Source organism: Chiloscyllium plagiosum, chromosome 44 (assembly GCF_004010195.1).
Source record: "Chiloscyllium plagiosum isolate BGI_BamShark_2017 chromosome 44, ASM401019v2, whole genome shotgun sequence".
Taxonomy (NCBI): domain Eukaryota; kingdom Metazoa; phylum Chordata; class Chondrichthyes; order Orectolobiformes; family Hemiscylliidae; genus Chiloscyllium; species Chiloscyllium plagiosum.
In genome coordinates, this window is record NC_057753.1 from 3995444 (window position 1) to 4017884 (window position 22441).

The 22441-nt window shown below is 48.7% G+C and overlaps 1 protein-coding gene and 1 long non-coding RNA gene across 2 annotated transcripts in view; one reads left to right on the forward strand and one right to left on the reverse strand.

The window, feature by feature from the left end:
* Nucleotides 1-3965, reverse strand: part of LOC122543629 — a 43001-nt gene extending 39036 nt beyond the window's left edge. Inside the window, exons 1-2 of the mRNA XM_043682452.1 lie at nucleotides 3823-3965; nucleotides 1603-3045 (exon numbers count right to left, since the gene is read on the reverse strand). Of these exons, the coding sequence (XP_043538387.1) occupies nucleotides 1603-2537 (935 nt within the window). The 5' untranslated portion in view covers nucleotides 2538-3045; nucleotides 3823-3965. The remainder of the gene's footprint in view (nucleotides 1-1602; nucleotides 3046-3822) is intronic.
* Nucleotides 3966-4799: 834 nt separating this feature from the next.
* On the forward strand, nucleotides 4800-18604 carry LOC122543508. Its single transcript, XR_006310059.1, has 3 exons — nucleotides 4800-4841; nucleotides 16695-17186; nucleotides 17371-18604. It is a non-coding gene; the product is annotated as an uncharacterized LOC122543508 (long non-coding RNA).
* The last annotated feature ends 3837 nt before the right edge of the window (nucleotides 18605-22441 follow it).

Consider the following 22441-nt stretch of genomic DNA (forward strand, 5'->3'; position numbering starts at 1 on the left):
TGTATCCAAATGGCTAGTTCTCCCTGTATTCCATGAGATCTAACCTTGCTAATCAGTCTTCCATGGGGAACCTTGTCGAACGCCTTACTGAAGTCCACATAGATCACATCTACCGCTCTGCCCTCATCAATCTTCTTTGTTAATTCTTCTAAAAAACTCAATCAAGTTTGTGAGACATGAGTTCCCACACACAAAGCCATGTTGACTATCCCGAATCAGTCCTTGCCTTTCAGAATGCACATACATCCTGTCCCTCAGGATTCCCTCCAACAACTTGCCCACCACTGAGGTCAGGCTCACTGGTCTATAGTTCCTTGGCTTGTCCTTACCACCCTTCTTAAACAATGGCACCACGTTTGCCAACCTCCAGTCTTCTGGCACCTCACCTGTGACTATCGATGGTACAAAAATCTCAGCAAGAGGCCCAGCAATCACTTCTCTAGCTTCCCACAGAGTTCTAGGGTATACAATAGACAATAGATGCAGGAGTAGGCCATTCTGCCCTTCAAGCCTGCACCACCATTTAATTTGATCTTGGATGATCATCTTCAATCAGTATCCTGTTCCTGCCTTACCTCCATAACCCTGGATTCCACTATCCTTGAGAGCTTTATCCAACTCTTTCTTAAACAAATCCAGAGACTGGGCCTCCACTGCCCTCTGGGGCACAGCATTCCACACAGCCACCACTTTCTGGGTGAAGAAGTTTCTCCTCATCGCTGTCCTAAATGGTTTACCCCATATTTTTAAGCTGTGTCCTCTGATTTGGCACTCACCCATCAGCGGAAACATGTTTCCTGCCTCCAGAGTGTCCAATCCTTTAATAATCTTATGTCTCAATCAGATCCCCTCTCAGCTCAAGGGTATACAAGCCCAGTTGCGCCAGTCTTTCAGCGTAAGGTAATCCCGCCATTCCAGGAATTGACCTCATGAAACTACGCTGCACTCCCTCAATAGCCAGAATGTCTTCCCTCAAATTTGGAGACCAGAACTGCACACAATACTCCAGGTGTGGTCTCACCAGGGCCCTGTACAGCTGCAGAAGAACCCGTTTGCTTCTATACTCAATCCCTTTTGTTCTGAAGGCCAGCATTCTTCACTACCTGCTGTAACTGCATGCTTGCCTTCATTGACTGGTGTACAAGAACACCCAGATCTCTCTGTACTGCCCCTTTACCTAAATTGATTCCATTTAGGTAGTAATCAGCCTTCCTGTTCTTGCCACCAAAGTGGATAACCATACATTTACCCTCTGTGTGAGGTCCTGGGGATTTATCCACCTTTAACCATTTCAAGACATCCAGCACTTCCTCCTCTGCAATCTGGACATTTTGCAAGATGTCACCATCTATTTCCCTACAGTCTACATCTTCCATATCCTTTTCCACAGTTAATACTGATAGCACATTTAAAAAGCGAACATCTGTGACATATCCAGAATGTTAAATTCCACAGTTATGGGATTGTAACATCAACCGAAACAATGCTCTGTTTTCACACTGTGAATCCTATGTGATTAACAGCAGCAATAACAATGGCATCCAAACTCTGCAGTCACTCACAAACTCACCAGTGTCAGAGCATTCATCAATCAGTGATCAGTTATTCTCCCCACTATGAAGCCGCTGGTGCATCAGCAGGTTCGATGAAGTACTGAACTCCTTCCCACACTGCAAGCAGCTGAACGGTTTCTCCCCGGTGTGAACTCTCTGGTGGGTCAACAAATTGGATGACTGAACAAATCCCTTGCCACACTGCGAGCAGGTGAACGGTTTCTGCTCGGAATGGACTCGTTGGTGCGTCAGAAGGCTGGACAACTGAGTGAATCCCTTCCCGCACTCTGAGCACGTGAACGGCCTGTCCCCGGTGTGAACTCGCTGGTGTATCAGCAGAGTGGAGGACTGAATAAATCCTTTCCCACAATCGAAACAGGTAAACGGTCTCTCCCCGCTGTGAACTCGCTGGTGAGTCAGCAGGTTGGAAGAAGTAACGAATCTCTGCCCACAAGTGGGGCAGCTGAATGGCCTCTCGCCTGTATGAACTCGCTGGTGTGTCAGCAGGTTGGTTGACTGGTTGAATCCTCTCCCACACTGTGAGCAGGAGAACGGTTTCTCCTCAGTGTGTAGTCGCTGGTGTGTCAACAAGCTCGATAACTGAGTGAATGCCTTCCCACACACAGAGCAAGTGAACGGTTTCTCCCCACTGTGAACGCGCCGGTGTGCAGTCAGGTTGGACGAATTCCTGAACTTCTTTCCACAGAACAAGCAGCTGAACGGCCTCTCTCCGGTGTGAACCCGCTGGTGTGCCACGAAGCTGGTGGACTGGGTGAACGCCTTGCCGCACTCGGAGCAGGCGAATGGCCTCTCCCCGGTGTGCCCTCGCTGATGCTTCAGGAGGTTGGATGACTGCGTGAATCCCTTCCCACACTCGGGGCAGACGAACGGCCTCTCTCCGGTGTGACTGCGTCGGTGAATTTCCAGCTGGGACGGAGATCGGAATTCCTTTTCACAGTGCCCACATTCCCACAGTTTCTCCATGCCGTCGAGCGTCTCTGCGGGTGGCTTGAACACTCGCCAACAAGCGGAGCACGCAAGTGGTTTCTCCGTGCCGTGAATGATTCTTTTTTTCCGTCCGTGTGACCGGGTAAAGCTCCCTCCCACGTTCGGAGCCCCGTCTCTCAGTCCGTGTGACCGGGTAAAGCTCCCTCCCACGGTCGGAGCCCCGTCTCTCAGTCCGTGTGACCGGGTAAAGCTTCCTCCCACGGTCGGAGCACCGTCTCTCAGTCCGTGTGACCGGGTAAAGCTTCCTCCCACGGTCGGAGCCCCGTCTCTCAGTCCGTGTGACCGGCTGAGGTTCTTCCTACGAGCACGCCTCGACGCTTTTCAGATCACGCCGAGGTTAGAAATCTCTTGCCGCCTGGACACAAAAGTTATGTTTCTTCATCCACGTTCAGGGGCCAGTGAAGTTCAACTTCTGACCGATGGAGACACTGGGCCAGGTCCCTGTGGCTCCACGTTCAACTGGAATTCCCTCCTCTTCAATCATCTGTGCCAGGAAATCAAAATAAAAACTGACAGCCAGGCAGACAAATCGGAAAACAAAAGGCAATTCCAGCCCCCATGGAATAGTCTCCTCTCCTGGGAATCTTCATTGCACACAATCTCCCTCCTGGGCTGGGGGGGGGCTGTTGGTCCTCCAGCCAATGGGAGACCAGGGGCCGTTGGTCCTCCAGCCAATGGGGGAGCAGGGGCCGTTGGTCCTCCAGCCAATGGGGGAGCAGGGGCCGTTGGTCCTCCAGCCAATGGGGGAGCAGGGGCCGTTGGTCCTCCAGCCAATGGGGGAGCAGGGGCCGTTGGTCCTCCAGCCAATGGGGGAGCAGGGGCCGTTGGTCCTCCAGCCAATGGGGGAGCAGGGGCTGTTGGTCCTCCAGCCAATGAAACTGCAGGAGCTGTTGGCCCTACAACCAATGGGAGAACGCGGATGATTGGCCCTCCAGCCAATGCGAGAGCGGGGCCGGTGGGCCGTCCAGCTAATGGGACACTAAGGTGGTCCGGCAACCAATCGGAGAGCAGGAGCAGCGGTTGGTCCTCCAACTAACCGGCATACATCACGGCAGTAGCTTTGACGTCTTGACAGTTGACGGGCCACTGGAAACATGGCGGCCGTTAACTCAGCCCCGTTGCGGAACCAGGCCGAGCGGACGCTGCCGGTCCAATCTCCGGACGGCGAAAGTTTTCATTCCACCTTTCGGGTGTTCCTGAAGCGACGCGACGCGACCCACCCCCCACGGCTCGCCCTCCCCTTCCTCCGAGAGGACCTTACCCCGCACAGAAACGGCGTGAGTCCCTGCCATGACCCGGCGGTGTCCGCAAGATGCGTCTCACTGACTGACAGCGGGTTTGGGCCAATCGGAGGCGAATGACGTGGGCTGGAGGTCTGAACGAGCACCTTGGTCCTCCGACCAATGAGAGCGATCGGTGGGCGGGGCTGCTCTTCAACCGCTGAATGGGGGGGGGAGGGTGCTCGTCGGAGGGATGCACGGACGCGTTGGTCCTCCAACCAATCAGAGTGAATGGTGGGCGGAGCTGGTCTTCAACCAATAGAGGAGGGAGCGACGTAACCGGAGGACTGAACGAGCGCGTTGGTCCTCCAACCAATGAGAGTGAATGGTGGGCGGAGCTGATCTTCAACCAATAGAGGGGGGAGCGACGTGACCGGAGGACTGAACGAGCGCGTTGGTCCTCCAACCAATGAGAGTGAATGGTGGGCGGCGCTGTCCCTCGACCAATAGAAGTGAGTGAGGGGCGGGGCGGGTCTCGTGTTGCGGAAGTGGGTGCATTTCAGATCTTACTCAGAGCCAGGGGAGGTCAGTGGGATTTGCAGATTGGGATATCATATCCTCCATTGTGGAGCTACAGTGAAAAAGCTTTTACAGTGGCATATGGTGTTTTGGCTCTCATTAACAGGGGGATTGAGTTTAAGAGCCGCGAGGTTTTGCTGCAGCTCTACAAGTCCCTGGTGAGACCACACTTGGAATATTGTGTCCGGTTCTGGTTGCCCTACTATAGGAAAGATACAGGGGCTTTGGAGAGGGTGCAAAGAAGGTTTTACCAGGTTGCTGCCTGGACTGGAGGGCTTGCCTTATGAAAAGAGGCTGAATAAACCCGGACTTTTCTCTCTGCAGAGAAGGAGCAAGCGAGGTGACCTGTTCGAGGTGGACATAATAATGAGAGGCATGGATACAGTCAATAGCCAGAGACTTTTCCCCAGGGCAGGATGGACTGATACGAGGGGTCATAGTTTGAAGGTATTAGGAGGAAGGTATAAAGGAGACCACAGAGGTAGGTTCTTTACGCAGAGAGTTGTGAATGCATGGAATGCGTTGCCAGCGGCGGTGGGGGAAGCAGTGTCATTGGGGACACTAAAGTGACTGCTGGACATGCACATGTACGACAGTGAGTTGAGGGGTACGTGGGTTAAGTTACTATATTTTACGTTAGGATTAAATCTCGGCACAACATCGTGGGCCAAAGGGCCTGATCTGTGCTGTACTTTTCTATGTAATGTCTGCCTCATATGGTGCGACCTCAGGTACAAATCTTGGATACAAAAAGAGAGCTGAGGAAATGACTTAGAAATCAGCCAGGTAACAAGACTACATTGCAGCGAGTGCTGCTGAATGTCATCTGATCATGCCAGGCCCCAGTCCAACAGCCATCCCCACTCCGAACCAAGCCTCCAGTCTGCTCCGTGCTGGCAGTCAGCTACCCGACTCCCTCCCCCGCACCACTCTCTGACTGGGCCTTTGTCCCTCACTCCTGCAGCTGCTCCCAGATTTGCCTCTGGGCTCAAGGTTAGAGGAAAAACAAGACAATGAGAAGAAAGGGCCAGAGCAGAGGAGCTCCAGCCACCGTCTTGTCTGAGCGTGTGAGAAAGGAAGCTCCTCAGAAGTCAGATTCGTCTCTTGCAATTTCTGTCATGCAGCTAGAGTGAGGAGTAAAGAACATGGAGCAGGAGTAAATCATCTGGCCCCTCAAACCCTCTCCACCATTCAATAAGAAAGTGATTGATCTTTCTGTGGTCTCAGTTTACCCAGCTCTTGCGGCATCCCTTAATTCTCATTCGCTCTCTCGCGCTCTCTCGCGCTCTCTCGCGCTCTCTCGCGCTCTCTCGCGCTCTCTCTCGCGCTCTCTCGCGCTCTCTCGCGCTCTCTCTCGCGGGCTCTCGCGCTCTCTCTCGCTCTCTCTCGCGGGCTCTCGCGCTCTCTCTCGCTCTCTCTCGCGGGCTCTCGCGCTCTCTCTCGCTCTCTCTCGCGGGCTCTCGCGCTCTCTCTGTATCCTTCAGTGATGATTTGAATTTACTGGCTCATCTCTTGTTATAAATACTATTTCTTCATTTCCCTATTGAAATGTTGAAAGCCTCCCTCAGATTTCAGTCTTTGTTCTGATGAGAGGAGATGATTTCCCCTCATCCCTCCCTGACAGCCTCTTGGTGACTCCCTGCTGTATCCTTCTGGTGACCTTTGCGCCCTCTGGATGAAAAGTTCCCCTTTAAACCAGTTACACCTCACCTTCGAGGTCGCCATGGGGAAAAGATTCCCACAATCTACCCAGTCTGTGCGCCTCATAGTTTTGTTTAGCTGAGTCAGATTCCCCTCCAGCCTCTTCCGCTCCCAAGCAAGTCTAACCTGCCCAGACTCTCTCCGTAACGTGAAGGGCTTATGCCCGAAACATCCATTCTCCTGCTCCTCGGGTGCTGCCTGACCTGCTGTGCCTTTCCAGCACAGCTTCACGTTCACATCCAAGTTGTTACATACGTGACGCGTAAACTCCAGAAACGTTTCGCTGATCTTCTCAGCCAGGCCCTCCAGGACAAGCCTGACCTCCCGGTCACCGGCCATTTCAGTTCCCCTTCCCATTCCCTCTCCGACATGTCCCTCCTCGGCCTCCATTACCCCAACAAACCAAACTGCAAATTGGAGGGACAACACCCTGTCTTTCTGCCTGGGCAGCCTACAACCCGGAGGAGTCAACGTTGAGTTCTCCGATTCCCACCCATCCCTGGTTCCCCCTCCAGCCCCGCCTCCTCCTTTCCTTCCAGCTACCAACCGGATTCACTCCTCTCATCGACCAACCAGGTCAGACACACTACATGTTCACCTATCACGACGTAACCCCCCACACCTCGGTCCTTGTATCTGCAGCTTCCCCCACACCCACCCCTAGTCCTGAAGATGGGTTACACCTGAAACATTGACTTCTCCACCTCCTGACGCTGCCTGGCTTGCTGTGTTTTTCCAGCCTCCTGTCTGTCTACCTTGGATTCCAGCATCTGTAGTTTTTGTTTTTGTCTCTAACAATGTACGTGACAACCAGCAAGGGTCCCAGCACCGACGGCTGTTGGACGTCTGGTCACAGGCTTCCAACCAAAAGGAAGCCAATCTTCCAGCACCACCCTTTGCTTCCTACGTGCAAGACAGTCTTGGATTCAATGGGCTCTTGCTTTTTGAACCAGACCCCCATGTGGAATCTTGTTAAAGGCCTTACTGAATCCTGTCTATGCCTGCATCACCCTCATCAATATATTTAGGCCCCTTTTCAAAAAAGACTCAATTAAATTCGGCAGGATTTCCCTCTAACTATCCCCGCCTTTCCAAGTGTTGATTAATCCTGACCCCGGAATCGTTCCTCAGGATATCCCACTTCCACTAACAGGTTAACTCCTCCAATTACAAGGCCTGTCCCTGATGCCCTTCTTGAACAAACAGACTGCATTATCTAGCCTGCACTCAGCTGGCAGTTTTCCTGTGGCCAGCAAAGTATTAAATATCTCTGCCAGGGCCCCACCAACCTCCTGCCCTCACCTCCCACAGCAGCTCTGGGGTGCGTCAGTCAGGCCCCAGGCACTTATGCACTTTAAATATTCAAAATCTCCTCCTCATTAGTCTTAACATATTCTAGAACTTCACCATCCCAACTAAGCCCACGTCGACAGTGTGTTTCTCTGTTGAGTACAGATGAGAAATATTAACTGGACACCTTATCCACCTCATCGGGCTCCATGTACAGCTTACCTCTTTGGCCATTCTGAGGCTGCACTCTGTCTCTGGTAATCGTCTTGCTGTTAATGTTTATGAAATGCCTTGGGAGGGTTTTCTTGAATCCCTAATTTCTTTTTTAAGCACCCCTTCTCTCCCCTCCCATTTTGAAAGGGTCTCCCCTGCTGTACCTAACATATGCTGCTTTTTTTAAAATCAAACTCTTGTAAATCCCAGATTCGAGAAATTCCAGCTGTCTTTTAGAACATAGAACGCTGGACTGTACATCCCTTCAGCCCACGATCTTCAGCCGAGCATGATGCCAAATTCAGCTAATCCCTTTTGCCTACCCTTGGTCTGTATCCCTCCGTTTCCTGCATATTCACACACTTTACCTAAACACCCCTATCATACTTGCCTCCAGCACTGCCCCTATCAGCGCGTTCCACACGCTGTGTGAAACAATTTGCTCCTCAAATCTCCTTTGAACCCTCCCCCACTTGCCTTAAATGCATGCCCCCTAGTTTTTGACATTTCAACTCTTGGGGGGGAAAAGGATTCTGACAGTCATCCCTATCTGTTACCACTTTATAGTCTTCTATCAAGTCTCCTCTCAGCATCCGCCGCTCCAGAGAAAACCGCCTGCGTTTTTCTGGCTTCTCCTTACAGCTCTAACCCAGGCGGCATCCTGGTTTACCTCTTCTGCGCCCTCTCCAAATCCTTCCTGTTATGTGGCGACCAGAACTGAATGCACTGGAAAAGAAGTGAAGCCGAACCAAAGTCTTACAAAGCTGCACCGTGTCTTCCTGACCCTTGTACTCAACTCCCCGACCAATAAAGGCGAACATGCCGTCTGCCTCCTTTCCCACCCTATCTACTTGTGTGGCCACTTTCAGGGAGCGACAGACTTGAATCCCAAGATCCCTCAGTACATCAGTGCTGTTCAGGGACCTGCCATTAACTGGATACTTCTCCTTTCATATTTGATCTCCCAAAGTGCAGCTCCCCACACTTACCCGGATTAAACATATACCACAAACATCAGAGATCCGATACAGATCCCTGCAGAACGCAACTCGCCACGGACCTCTAGCCTGAGAAACACCCTTCGCTACTACCCTCGGCTTTCTACAGGCAAGCCAATTCAGAATCCAAGCGGCCTAGTCATTGCGGATCTCCTGCATCTGGATGAGCCGGCCGCGAGGGACCTTGTCGAAAGGCTTACTAAAATCCATGGAGATAACGTCCACTGCTCTACCCTCATCGACCACCTTCATCACCTCCTCAAAAGGTTCAGTCATGTTCGCAAGACCTGACCTGTCCTGCACAAAGCGATTCTGACTGTCCCCAGTTAGGGCCGCCTTGGCCTAAACGCGTGTAGATCCTATCTCTCAGAGTCCGGCCCAATAACTTGCCAACCACTGACGTGAGCCGACCGTTTCCTGGATTATCCCGATTTCCCTTCTTGAATAGAAGAGTCACACGCCAGTCCTCCTGGACCTCTCCAGTAGCTAATGCAGATACAAAACTCTTGGTCAAGGCTCCAGCAATCTCCTGTCTTGCCCATCAGTCGGCTGGGGCCAGTACGATCAAGCCCTGGGGACTTAGCCACCTTCATGCTCTTGAAGAGATCCAACACCATTTAAACAGTCACAGATGTACAGCACCGAAACAGACCCTTCGGTCCAACCCATCCATGCCGACCTGATATCCTAAATTAACCTACTCCCATTTGCAGCACCCGGCCCGTATCCCTCCAAACCCTTCCTATTCACATATCTATCCAGATGCCTCTTAAATGTTGCAATTGTACCAGCCTCCACCACTTCCTCTGGCAGCTCATTCCATACACGGACCACCCTCTGTGTGAAAAAGTTGCCCCTTAGGTCTCTTTTATATCTTTCCCCCCTCACCCTAAGCCTATGCCCTCTAGTTCTGGACTCCCCCACTCCCGGGAAAAGACTTTGTCTATTTACCCTATCCATGCCCCTCATAATTTTATAAACCTCTATAAGGTCACCCCTCAGCCTCCGATGGTCCAGGGAAAACAGTCCCAGCATATTCAGCCTCTCTCTATATCTCGAACCCTCCAACCCTGGCAATATCCTTGTAAATCTTTTCTGAACCCTTTCAAGTTTCACAACATCTTTCCGATAGGAAGGAGACCAGAACTGCATGCAATATTCCAACAGTGGCCGAACCAATGTCCTGTACAGCCGCAACATGACCTCCCAACTCCTGTACTCAATACTCTGACTAATAAAGGAAAGCATACCTAACGCCTCCTTCACTATTCTATCTACCTGCAACTCTATTTTTCACCACCCTCTGTCTTCTACCTTCCAGCCAGTTCTGTATCCAAATGGCTTGATCTCCCTGTATTCCATGAGATCTAACCTTGCTAATCAGTCTCCCATGGGGAACCTTGTCGAATGCCTTTCTGAAGTCCATATAGATCACATCTACTGCTCCACCCTCATCAACCTATTTGTTACTTTTTAAAAAACTCAAATCAAGTTTGTGAGACATGATTTCCTATGCAAAAAGCCATGCTGACTATCCCGAATTAGTCCTTGCCTTTCTAAATACATGTACATCCTACCCCTCAGGATTCCCTCCAACAACTTGCCCACCACTGAGGTCAGGCTCACTGGTCTATAGTTCCCTGGCTTGTCCTTACCACCCTTCTTAAACAGTGGCACCACATTTGCCAACCTCCAGTCTTCTGGCACCTCACTTGTGACTATCGATGATACACACATCTCAGCAAGAGGCCCAGCAATCACTTCCCTAGCTTCCCACAGAGTTCTCGGGTACACCTGATCAGGTCCTGGGGATTTAGCCACCTTTATGCATTACAAAACCCCCAGCACCACCACCTCTGTAATATGGACGTTTTTCAAGATGTCAGTATCTATTTCCCCACATTCTGTATCTTCCACGACCTTCTCCACAGTAAACGCTGATGCAAACTACTCGTTTAGTATCTTCCCCCATCTCCTGTGTTTCCATACAAAGGCCGCCTTGTTGATCTTTGATTTGATTAGATTCCCTACAGTGTGGAAACAGGCCCTTTGGCCCAACAGGTCCATACTGACCCTCCAAAGAGCAACCCATCCAGACCGATTTCCCTCTGAGTAATGAGCAACTTAGCGTGGCCAATCCACCCTGACCTGTACATCTTTGGACTGTGGGAGGAAACCAGAGCACCTGGAGGAAACCCACGCAGACACGGGGAGAATGTGCAAACTCCACACAGAGAGTCGCCCAAGGCTGGAATCGAACCTAGGACCCTGGTGCTGTGAGGCAGCAGTGCTAACCACTGAGCCACCATACTTTGAGAGGCCCTATTCACTCCCTAGTTACACTTTTGTCCGTAATGTATTTGTAAAAACCCTCTGGATTCTCCTTAACCCTATTTGCCAAAGGTATCTCATGTTCCCTTTTTTGTCCGAGACAAAAGATGGAAAATTATAGGCCGATTAGCCTAACCTCAGTTGTAGGTAAAATTCTAGAATCCATTGTTAAGGATGAGATTTCTAAATTCTTGGAAGTGCAGGGTCAGATTAGAACAAGTCAGCATGGATTTAGTAAGGGGAGGTCGTTCCTGACAAACCTGTTAGAATTCTTTGAAGAGGTAACAAGTAGGTTAGACCAGGGAAACCCCCTGCTGAGTAAGGTAGACAGTTTCGGAGAGTGGTCCAGGAAATGGCTGATGAAATTCAACGTGAGCAAATGCGAGGTCCTGCACTTCAGAAAAAAGAATATAGGAACGGACTATTTTCTAAGCGGTGAGAAAATTCATAAAGCCAAAGTACAAAGGGATCTGGGAGTGCTAGTCCAGGATTCTCTAAAGGTTGCCTTGCAGGTTGGGTCTGTGGTTAAGAAAGCAAATGTAATGTTGTCGTTTATCTCAAGAGGGTTGGAATGTAAAAGCAGCCATGTGCTACTGAGACTTCATAAAGCTCTAGTTTGGCCCCTTTTAGAATACTGTGTCCAGTTTTGGGCTGAAAATGTGTTGCTGGAAAAGCGCAGCAGGTCAGGCAGCATCCAAGGAACAGGAGAATCGACGTTTCGGGCATAAGCCCTTCTTCAGGAAGCTGTGGGAAGCTAGGGAACGCTCATTCCCGAAACGTCGATTCTCCTGTTCCTTGGATGCTGCCTGACCTGCTGCGCTTTTCCAGCAACACATTTTCAGCTCTGATCTCCAACATCTGCAGCCCTCACTTTCTCTCCAGTTTTGGGCCTCACACCTGAGGAAGGACAGACTGGCACTGGAGCGTGTCCAGCGGAGATTCACACGGATGATCCCTGGAATAGTTGGCTTAACATACGATGGACAGCTGAGGATCCTGGGATTATATTCATTAGAGTTTAGAAGGTTGAGGGGAGATCTAATAGAAACTTACACAATAATGCATGGCTTAGAAAGGGTGGATGCTGGGAAATTGTTTCCGTCAGGCAGGGAGACTAGGACCGTGGGCACAGCCTTAGAATTAGAGGGGGTCCATTTAGAACGGAAATGAGGAGACATTTCTTCAGCCAGAGAGTGGCGGGCCTGTGGAATTCATTGCCGCGGAGCACAGTGGAGGCTGGGACGCTAAATGTCTTCAAGGCAGAGATTGATAAATTCTTAATCTCGCAAGGAATTAAGGGATACAGGGAGAGTGAGGGTAAGTGGAGTTGAAACACCCATCAGCCGTGATTGAATGGGGGTGAGAAAGTCTGCAGCCTTAAAACATGTCTTTAAACATTCAGACTAAAATGTAATGCGGAATTATGGAACACTAGAAAATAGACAGGCGGGAAGGCTCTGAAAAAGGGGGGAATCTTAAGGAATAAAGAAGATGGGGACACCTGGGCTCAGCAAGTGATAACAGGATGCTCGAAGGCTATTAAGAACATTTGCCTTAGCATCAGTGAACCTGTGTGAACAGGACATCAGGATAACATTCACAGCTATTCCTTTGTGAAGTTAATGACCGTGTTTGATTCTGACCCTGAAATATCAAAAGCTTTGTAATTAACGGTTAAATGTTGCCAATTATAATGGATCCTTATTACCCCTTGCAAGTGGGACAGTCACAGAGAGAAAAGAAATCTTTGTTGTTACAAGACCCTGACTTGAGAGTTCAAAAGGACACTAGAGAGAGAGAGAGACCATTTTAGTGTTGAGGCTGTTGGAATTAACTCTTATTGCTTATCTGCTAATGGATTGAATTTAATTGTAGGTTGGGACTCTATGATGATATTGAGTAGCCATTACCAGTTATTAAATACAAACTCTGTAAAAGGTAATATTGATGAAGCTTTAACTTGCTGGTCTTGCAGACCACTCTACAGACCTTACAGACCGCCCCACTGTCAATTCCAACTAATCAGATCTTATGTCTTATTTGAATTTGAATCACAAACTTGAAAAGAAGCCATGTTTAATTCAGGACTAATTAATCATTTTAAATACAACCTTGCAGTAATATTTCAGCCTCAGGTACAGAATGATTCTGTGCTTCAGGTAAAAAGCAGGAATCTGCTCCCAGTTTAAAATTATTCTAAACCGAACATTGAGGAGATTCTGACACAATCTGTCGGGAAGCCATTTTATGGTCAAAAGTTTGACCTCCTTGCTAAGAAGCCATTTTGTAAAACCATGATATCAGACATGCGAGCTGTGCAAGGTTACCTTATGACATCTCCCACTTAATTTCCTATAAAGAAGTACCAATCTAAATTATCTCGCCAGCAGATGCCTAATTTAGCTGGATTTGTTTTTCCCACCTGACGGGGCGGCACTGTGGCTCAGTGGTTAGCACTGCTGCCTCTCAGCACCAGGGTCTCAGGTTCGATTCCAGCCTTGGGGCGACTGTCTGTGTGGAGTTTGCACATTCTCCCCGTTTCCTCCGGGTGCTCCGGTTTCCTCCCACAGTCCAAAGATGTGCCGGTCAGGTCAATTGGCCATGTTAAGTTGCCCGTAGTGTTAGGTGTGTTTGTCAGAGGGAAATGGGTCTGGGTGGGTTGCTCTTCGGAGGGTCGGTGTGGACTGGTTGGCCCAAAGGGCCTGTTTCCACACTGTAGGGAATCTACTCTAATCTAAAAAGGCCTGTAGAAGTGATCAGTCAAGTGCACACAGATCTGTCAATTAACTTTTCTTCCTCACGAATTATTGTCTTTCACTGTTATCTGTGTCATTAAGAACATGCAGTGTTTTTGTGAACTTTTGTATAAAGGAAGCCTGTTTGTGTCAGGACATCGGAGTAGCCTGGAAGACCTGGTTCCCTACTCTCCGAGGTTATTAGAACCGAGTTAGTTCAGCTGGTAGGTATCAGTGTGATGTTGTAACAGTGATGCTATTAGTGAATAAAGGGGACGACTCAAATTAAACTAAACTGTCTGTCAGAGCTGTTTTATTCCAGCCTACGATCTCCAGGACGAGCTAAGAGAGAGGTTTTACAGGTCTGAGTCCACAAGGGATTCCCTGGGCCACCTCAAATCTGTAACAGCGGTGTGGACCCAAATGAGCTGAATGGCCTTGCTTCCACTCCTATTTCTTATGGTCCTATGACCCTCCTGATTTCGCTCTTCAGTATACTCCTACTGCCTTTATCCTCTTCTAGGGATTCACTTTATCTGTGCTGTTGATACCTGAAACATGCTTCCTTCTTTTTCTTGACCAGTCCCTCAATTTCTCTGGTTATCCAGCATTCCCTATACCTACCAGCCTTTCCTGTCACCCTGACAGGAATATACTTTCTCTGGATTCTCGGTATCTCATTTCTGAAGGCTTCCCATTTTCCAGCCGTCCCTTTACCTGCGAACATCTGCCCCCAATCAGCCTTTGAAAGTTCTTGCCTAATACCGCCAAAATTGGCCATTCTCCAGTTTAGAACTTCAACTTTTAGATCTGGTCTATCCTTTTCTATCACTATTTTAAAACGAATAGAATTATGGTCACTGGCCCCAAAGAGCTGTCCCACTGACACCTCAGTCACCTACCCTGCCTTATTTCCCAAGAGTAGGTCAAGTTTTACACCTCCTCCAGTAGGTACATCCACATACTGAATCAGAAAATTGTCTCGTACACACTTAACAAATTCCTCTCCATCTAAACCCTTAACACTATGGCAGTCCCAGTCTATGTTTGGAAAGTTAAAATCCCCTAGCATAACCACACACTATTATTTTCACAGATATCTGAGGCGTGTCCTTCTGAAAATTTATGAAGTCATGTGGGATATGGATAGGATGCATAGCCAAGATTTTCTTCCTGGGGTGGGGGAGCCCAAAACTGGAGGGTAGACATTTAACGTGACGGGGAAGATTTAAAAGGGACCCAAGGGACAACTGTTTCAGACAGAGAGTGGTCTGTCTATGGAATGAGCTGCCAGAGGAAGTGGTGGAGATAGGTCCAATTACATCTGGGTGGGTACGTGAACAGGAAGGGTTCAGCAAGTTTGGAGAAGATTTGTAGCTCAGGTTGAGGTTCTGAATGTCGGTTTGCTCGCTGAGCTGGAAGGTTCATTTTCAGATGTTTCGTCACCCTACTAGGTGACACCCTCCAGCCACAGGGGATGAATGCGGATTTCTCCAGCTTCCTCATTTCCCCTCCTCCCCCCACCTTTTCTCAGTTCCAGCCCTCAGACTCAGCACCGCCTTCTTGACCTGTAATCTTCTTCCCGACCTCTCGAAGAGGGGCTTATGTCCGAAACGTCGATTCTCCTTCTCCTTTGATGCTGCCTGACCTGCTGCGCTTTTCCAGCAACACATTTTTAAGCTCTGATCTCCAGCATCTGCAGTCCTCACTTCCTCCTAGACATCTTCAGTGAGCCTGAGGTGAAGCACTGGTGTTACTGACCCACTTTCTATTTGTGTGTTCAGGTTTCCTTGGGTTGGTGATGTCATTTCCTGTTCCTTTTCTCAGGGGGTGGTAGATGGGGTCTAACTCGATGTGTTTGTTGATGGAATGCCATGGGCTTCTAGGAAATCTCGTGCGTGCCTTTGTTTGGCTTGTCCTAGGATGGATGTGTTGTCCCAGTCGAAGTGGTGTCCTTCCTCATCTGTATGTGAGGATACTAGTGAGAGAGGGTCATGTCTTTTTGTGGCTGGTTGGTGTTCAGCTCAGTGAGCAAACCTACATCCAGGAAGGGTTTAGAGGGATATGAGCCAAATACTGGGAAATGGGACTGGATTGATTTTTGAATATCTGGTTGGCATGGATGAGTTCGACCGAATGGTCTGTACATCTCTATGATTCTAAGGCTGGTTTCTTTGGGGTGACCAGAGGTACGTATTGGAATAGGGCTAAGAATACAAACAGTTGTTAGTGATACTCTGGCTGTGATTAGATAGAGAACAATAACATGTTGCCACCCAGGTGGATAGTGCTGTTAAAAAGGCATACGGTGTGTTAGGTTCTATTGCTAGAGGGATTGAGTTCCGGAGCCGTGAGGTCATGCTGCAACTATACAAAACGCTGGTGCGGCCACACTTGGAATATTGTGTACAGTTCTGGTCGCCCCATTACAGGAAGGATGTGGAAGCATTGGAAAAGGTGCAGAGGAGATTTACCAGGATGTTGCCTGGTCTGGAGGGAAGGTCTTATGAGCAAAGGCTGAGAGACTTAAACCTGTTCTCATTGGCAAGAAGAAGGCTAAGAGGGGATTTTATAGAGACTTACAAGATGATCAGAGGATTAGAGAGGGTAGACAGTGACAGTCTTTTTCCTAGGATGATGACGTCAGCATGTTTGAGGGGGCATAACTACAAATTGAGGGGTGATAGATTTAAGACAGATGTCAGAGGCAGGTTCTTTACTCAGAGAGCGGTAAGGGTGTGGAATGCCCTGCCTGCCAATGTAGTCAACTCAGCCACATTAGGGAGATTTAAACAATCCTTAGATAAGCACAAGGATGATGTTGGGATAGTGTAGGGGGATGGGCTTAGATTAGTTCACAGGTCAGCCCAACATCGAGGGCCGAAGGGCCTGTTCTGTGCTGTATTGTTCGATGTTCTAACGTCTCACAAGTGCAGTTGGGCTATAGCAGAGGGTCATGGGGAAGAGGGAGAGTCTTTCAAAAGGAACTAAATTGCATTACAGATGTTTAAAAAATACTCTCATTGTGTATTTAGCACAAAGCTGATTTATTTGACATTTCCCCAGAATAATCATCCTGATGACTGGGCTTAAGAGCTATTGAAGATCTGGATCCCAGGCGGGACCCCTCGGCTTCGAGATCAGTCAAAGAATCAACAGAGTGCGTTCTGTATAAAGCAAGGTGACCAGGTTAATAAAGTAACTCTGTCCAGCAACACCGAGGTTAAAGCTTCTGTGCTCTGTGGCGAAATTGTGCAATTACAATTGAGCACTGAGCAATTTTTATTTTTTTTTCAAGAATGAGTACAGCCTTAATTATGAGAAAAGTCCAATCAACTATAATAAGGTGACATGATTGACATTCAGCTAATCCAACGCTATTCCCTGGGAAATGGTTCTTGTTTCACGTGGATCATTATCTCGTGCTAGGAGTTCAAGGTTAGTTCGAGTGGTCAATTAATGCTTCATAATTCATTTTATCAAAACTCCACTGTTTGTCTTATCTTCTGTTCCAGCTAATCCAGCAAAGCAGCAGTACAGTTCACAAAGTCAAATCAGGTCAGGCAGCATCCAGGGAACAGGAGAATCGACGTTTCGGGCATAAGCCATTCCTGAAGAAGGGCTTATGCCCGAAACGTCGATTCTCCTGTTCCCTGGATGCTGCCTGACCTGCTGCACTTTTCCAACAACACATTTTCAGCTCTGATCTGCAGCCCTCACTTTCTCCACAAAGTCAAATCAGAATGGGCAGCCATTTTGAGGTGTTGTTTTAAATTGAAAAGCCATTTTGCTGTTAAAGAAAACCTACATATATTTGTTGCTCCTGACAACAGCCAAGATTGAAATTTGGAAACCTCACTATAACATGAGCAGACTTGAATGAACTTGGTTCAGTCCTGGATGCGATTAGCACACAATATTATCAGCATTGATACTTGTGAACTCACTGGTGTGTGGTCACTTGAGAGGGATCGTTTTGCACAGTTCAAGCAGGTGAATGGTCTGTTGCCAGTCTGCGTGCACTGGTGGGAAGGTGGATTGGATGACTGAGTGAATCCCTTCCCACCATCCAAGTAGACGGATGATCTCTGCCGAGTATGAACCCGCTGGTGTACAGTGAGGTGGGATGAATGAGCAAAGCCTTTTTCCGCACAGCGAGCAGGTGAACGGTTTCTCCCCGGTGTGAATTCGTTGGTGGACAGTGAGTTGAGACGATCGCTTGAAGCCAGTCCCACAGTGAGAGCACCTGAACTGCCTCTCCTCTGTGTGGACACGCTGATGGGATACCAATCCCCCAGAACTCTGGTAGCACTTTCCACAGTGTGAGCATTTAAAAGGCCTCTCCCCAGTGTGAACGTGCTGGTGCATCGCTAGGCTGGATGATGTAACAAATGCCTTCCCACATCGGGAGCAGGTGAACGGTCGCTCCCCAGTGTGGGTGCGCCAGTGAATGTCGAGCTCAGACGGGTAGTTGAATCCCTTCCCCCACACAGTACATTTCCATGGCTTGTTCCCACTGAGAGTGCACTGACCCTTCTTCAGCTGGGGTGGGTAACTGATTCCTTTCCCACTGTCTCCACATTTCCACAACTGTTTGGCAGTGTGACCACACAGACCAGACTGACCGAAGCCTTGTTCACACACACAACATGAGTGCAGTTTCTCCCCACTATTCACGGTGCTTATTATTTCCATGTTCAAATCTGATGAGATGCAGGTTGCAATAGGTCAGTTCAATCCACCAGAATCTGCTCAAATTCAATTTCCAGGCCGTCACTTTCCAATGCCCTGTAATATTGATGCAAAACAGAACAAAGTAAGAGACAGCCAACAAAACCCCACAAAGATTACACCTGAAATTAACCTGAACGGATCGGATAAGATCAGGGCCAGCACTCAAGAAGGGGCAATGAAATTTTCTGAATTATTATGAAAACCATAACTGGTTCAGGCATGTCCTTCAGGGAGGAGAACTGTCTCCCTGTCTACACAGTTAAAAATCACACAACACTAGGTTATAGCCCAACAGTAGTCATGATTTGGAGATGCCGGTGTTGGACTGGGGTGGACAAAGTTAAAAATCACACAACACCAGGTTATAGTCCAACAGATTTAATTGGAATCACACTAGCTTTTGGAGCGACGCTCCTTCATCATGAATGTAGAACTCTGAGCTCAAAAACTGCATGAATTTATGTAAAACTCTGATTCTAATCTAAAAAGTGAGATAACAATCTAAACATCAGGTCATAGACAGAGAACACAGGGGGCTAACACCTTTAACATGTTGTCTAGCTATCACCCATTGTTAACAGCTAACCCGAGAATGCAACTTTAAATAAAAGGTTTTGTGATTTACACGTGAAAGAAGTGAAACTATCACTGTATTCTAACAGATGAAAGGTTTAACAGACAATCAATTTTTCAATGTAGAATTTCAGTTACATGACACTGTAAATTTTTGCTATAAATTCTGTGTTAGGATCCCCCTGATGAAGGAGCGTCGCTCCGAAAGCTGGTGCTTCCAATTAAACCTGTTGGACTATAACCTGGTGGTGTGTGATTTTTAACATTGTCCAACAGGTTTATTTGGAAACACTAGCTTTAAGACCACTGCTCCTTCATCAGGTGGTTGTGGAGAAGAAGATTGTAAGACACAGAATTTATAGCAAACGTTTACTGTGTGATGTAACTGAAATTATTTATTGAAAAAGACCCGGATTGCTTGTTAAGTCTCACCTTTTAGAATGACCTGATGGTTTCAGTTCTTTCATATGTAAATCGCAAAACTTTCTTTAAAAGTTACATTCTCAAGTGAACTTTAACAACTGGTGTCACGTCGGCCTATCCTGTGTGAGGCTGTCTGTGCCACAATGGTCAGACTGATTCTAATCTAAAAAATGGATTTATAGAATCTTGCATGGATTCATGCAGTTTTTTTGAGCAAAGTAGAGTATAATTCTACAAGTCCAAATTCATCCCACAAACTTATATGTGTTTGTGTGTGTTGGGGGTGGGGGTGATGAGAGTATGTGTGTGAGTCTAAAGGTGTCTAAGTCTGTGAGAGGGTGTGCGTGGGAGTGTATGTGTCTGTCTGTGTTGTGTGATTTTTAACTTTGTACACCCCAGTCCAACACCAGCATCTCCAAAACCTGACTACACAAAACCTTACAGACTCAGCTGGAGCAAAAATAGAGGAAGAGAGAGAATCAAATGAGCAGAAATGTCTTCCAGTTAAATTGTAGCCAGACCAAAACCCACTGTCTCCGTTCCCGACTACAAACTCCGCTGCCTTACCACTGAAACCATCCCTCCTCCTGGCAAAACAGTCTGAACCAGACAGTCCACAACCAAGGTGCTGGCATACTTCACCCCAAGATGATCTTCCACCCACTTATCCCCATCATCACCAAAACTGCTGACTCCCACCTCAATAATTAAAACGGAAAAGACTTGTAAGCTTCAGCAAGTCAGGTAGCTTCTGTGAACAGAAAGAGAGTAAACATTACACATCAGAACTGACGAAAGGTGGAAATAATTTTGGTTTTGATTAGTGAACTGCCATTGATATGGTGGATCTACCTCAATAACATCCCGTGGGGAGGAGCGGAGGATTGGTATTTTGAATGTAAGGATGTCAGTAATATCATAACTTTGATTTTTCCTCAGCTCAGCTGTTTCGGAAACGCTTATTTATCCTTTCAACCCCAAATTTAATAACTCTGACACATTTCTATCCCGTTTCCTAACGCTCTTAAAAACGGAGAATACATAAAACTCTGCTGCCAGTGTTGCTATTCCCTGTCACTATCAAGACTGTGATCGACGTTAATCAGATTTTCATGAATTGACTGAATCTGTCAGATTCCGACATAAGTTTAAGTTTCTTGTTCGAAGATCCCTCTCATTTAACATTGTGTAAAAGGTGTAAGTATAAAATGAAAATCCCTCACTGTTGGTCCAGAATAGAAATTCAGAAGGGACAAACATCACAAGCTGGGGCAGTACAGTGGCTCAGTGGTTAGCACTGTTGCCTCAAAGCGCCAGGGACCCAGAGATGATGCCAGCCTCAGGGGACTGTCTGTGTGGAGTTTGCACATTCTCCCTGTGTCTGCCTGGGTTTCCTCCCGGTGCTCTGGTTTCCTGTCACAGCCCAAAGGTGTGCAGGTTAGGGTGAATTGGCCATGCTAAATTGGCCATAGTATTCAGGGATGTGTAGGTTGGGTGCATTGGTCAGAGGTTGATGTGGCAGGGGGAATGGGTCTGGGTGGGTTACTGTTCGGAGGGTCAGTGTGGACTTGTTGGGCCGAAGGGCCTGTTTCCCCACGGTAGGGATTCTACGATTCCAAACATAACTCTTGGTTGGAATTTGCTGTCCGCGAATCTTCCCTTCTGAGACGAGAAGGCTGCACCCAGTAAAGATGTCTCTGCCTGTCGAGTCCCGTTGGCAGCAAACCCGGACTGGGGCTTTCTCAGTCGGATGTGAGTGTTTACGAAGCCTCCCAGACCAATCCACTTCCAATTCCTGCTTGCTCTGCCTTTTACTATCCACCAACTTTACCTCCTTCATCATCTTCCAACCCCCCCCCCCCCCCCCCCCCCCCACCACCAACTGACATCCTTCACCAGGCCACTCTTTCCCACCAATTGGATGTGACAGGCTAATGCAGCTGGGTGGACAAATTATCTCCATTCTGAACCATGGCCAGCAATGCCCCTCTCTCTCAGTGCTGCCAGGTGTTACCCTTTACCAATATGGCCAGCAATGCCCCTCTCTCTGAGTGCTGCCAGGTGTTACCCTTTACCAATATGGCGGCCGCGCATGCGCTGGCCGCCGCCGGCCCGTTTCCTGCGCGCGAGGCACCGTCAAAACCTCGTGGGCGCTCTCGGCTGACGCGGAGTGTCGACGGAGCTTTCCCCATCCCCGACCTGGCCGATTCTCACCGTTTGGTCGGTCGAGCCGACCACGAACCTCGGCCTCACCCCCGCGGAAGGCGAATACCGATGACGCGTTCCGGGCCGGTACTGCGCGTGCGAGCGGATGATCGGCGGCGCCTCCCGACCAATTGGAGGCGAGGGGGCGGGGCTGGAGGACCGGTCCTCCGAGCGTTGATCGTGGGGCGGGGCCAGAGATGTAACAAAGGCAGTGCCATTGTTACGTAACAAAGAAGTGCCTTCAGCAGGAGGGTTTCCCCAGAAGGGTGCCTTGCAACATGCAGCCCAGAGAGGTGGTACCAGCACCACATGTGATCATAGAATAGCACAGTGTGGAAACAGGCCCTTGGGCCCAACAAATCCACACCAAACCTCTGAAGAGTAACCCAGACAAACCAAACCTATCCCTTAACACTATCACAGCTGAAAATGTGTTGCTGGAAAAGCGCAGCAGGTCAGGCAGCATCCAGGGAACAGGAGAATCGACGTTTCGGGCATAAGCCCTTCTTCAGGAATGGGGAAAGTGTGTCCAGCAGGCTAAGATAAAAGGTAGGGAGGAGGGACTTGGGGGAGGGGTGTGCAGGTTAGGAAGGCGGTGCTGAATTCGATGGATTTGACTGAGACAAAGTGGGGGGAGGGGAAATGAGGAAACTGGACAAATCCGAGTTCATCCCTTGTGGTTGGAGGGTTCCCAGGCGGAAGATGAGGCGCTCTTCCTCCAACCATCGTGTTGTTGTGGTCTGGCGATGGAGGAGTCCAAAGACCTGCATATCCTTGGTGGAGTGGGAGGGGGAGTTGAACTGGTCCTCCTGGGAGCAGATGCGGCGGAGTCGAAGGAATTGGGAGAATGGGATGGCGTTTTTACAGGGGGCAGGGTG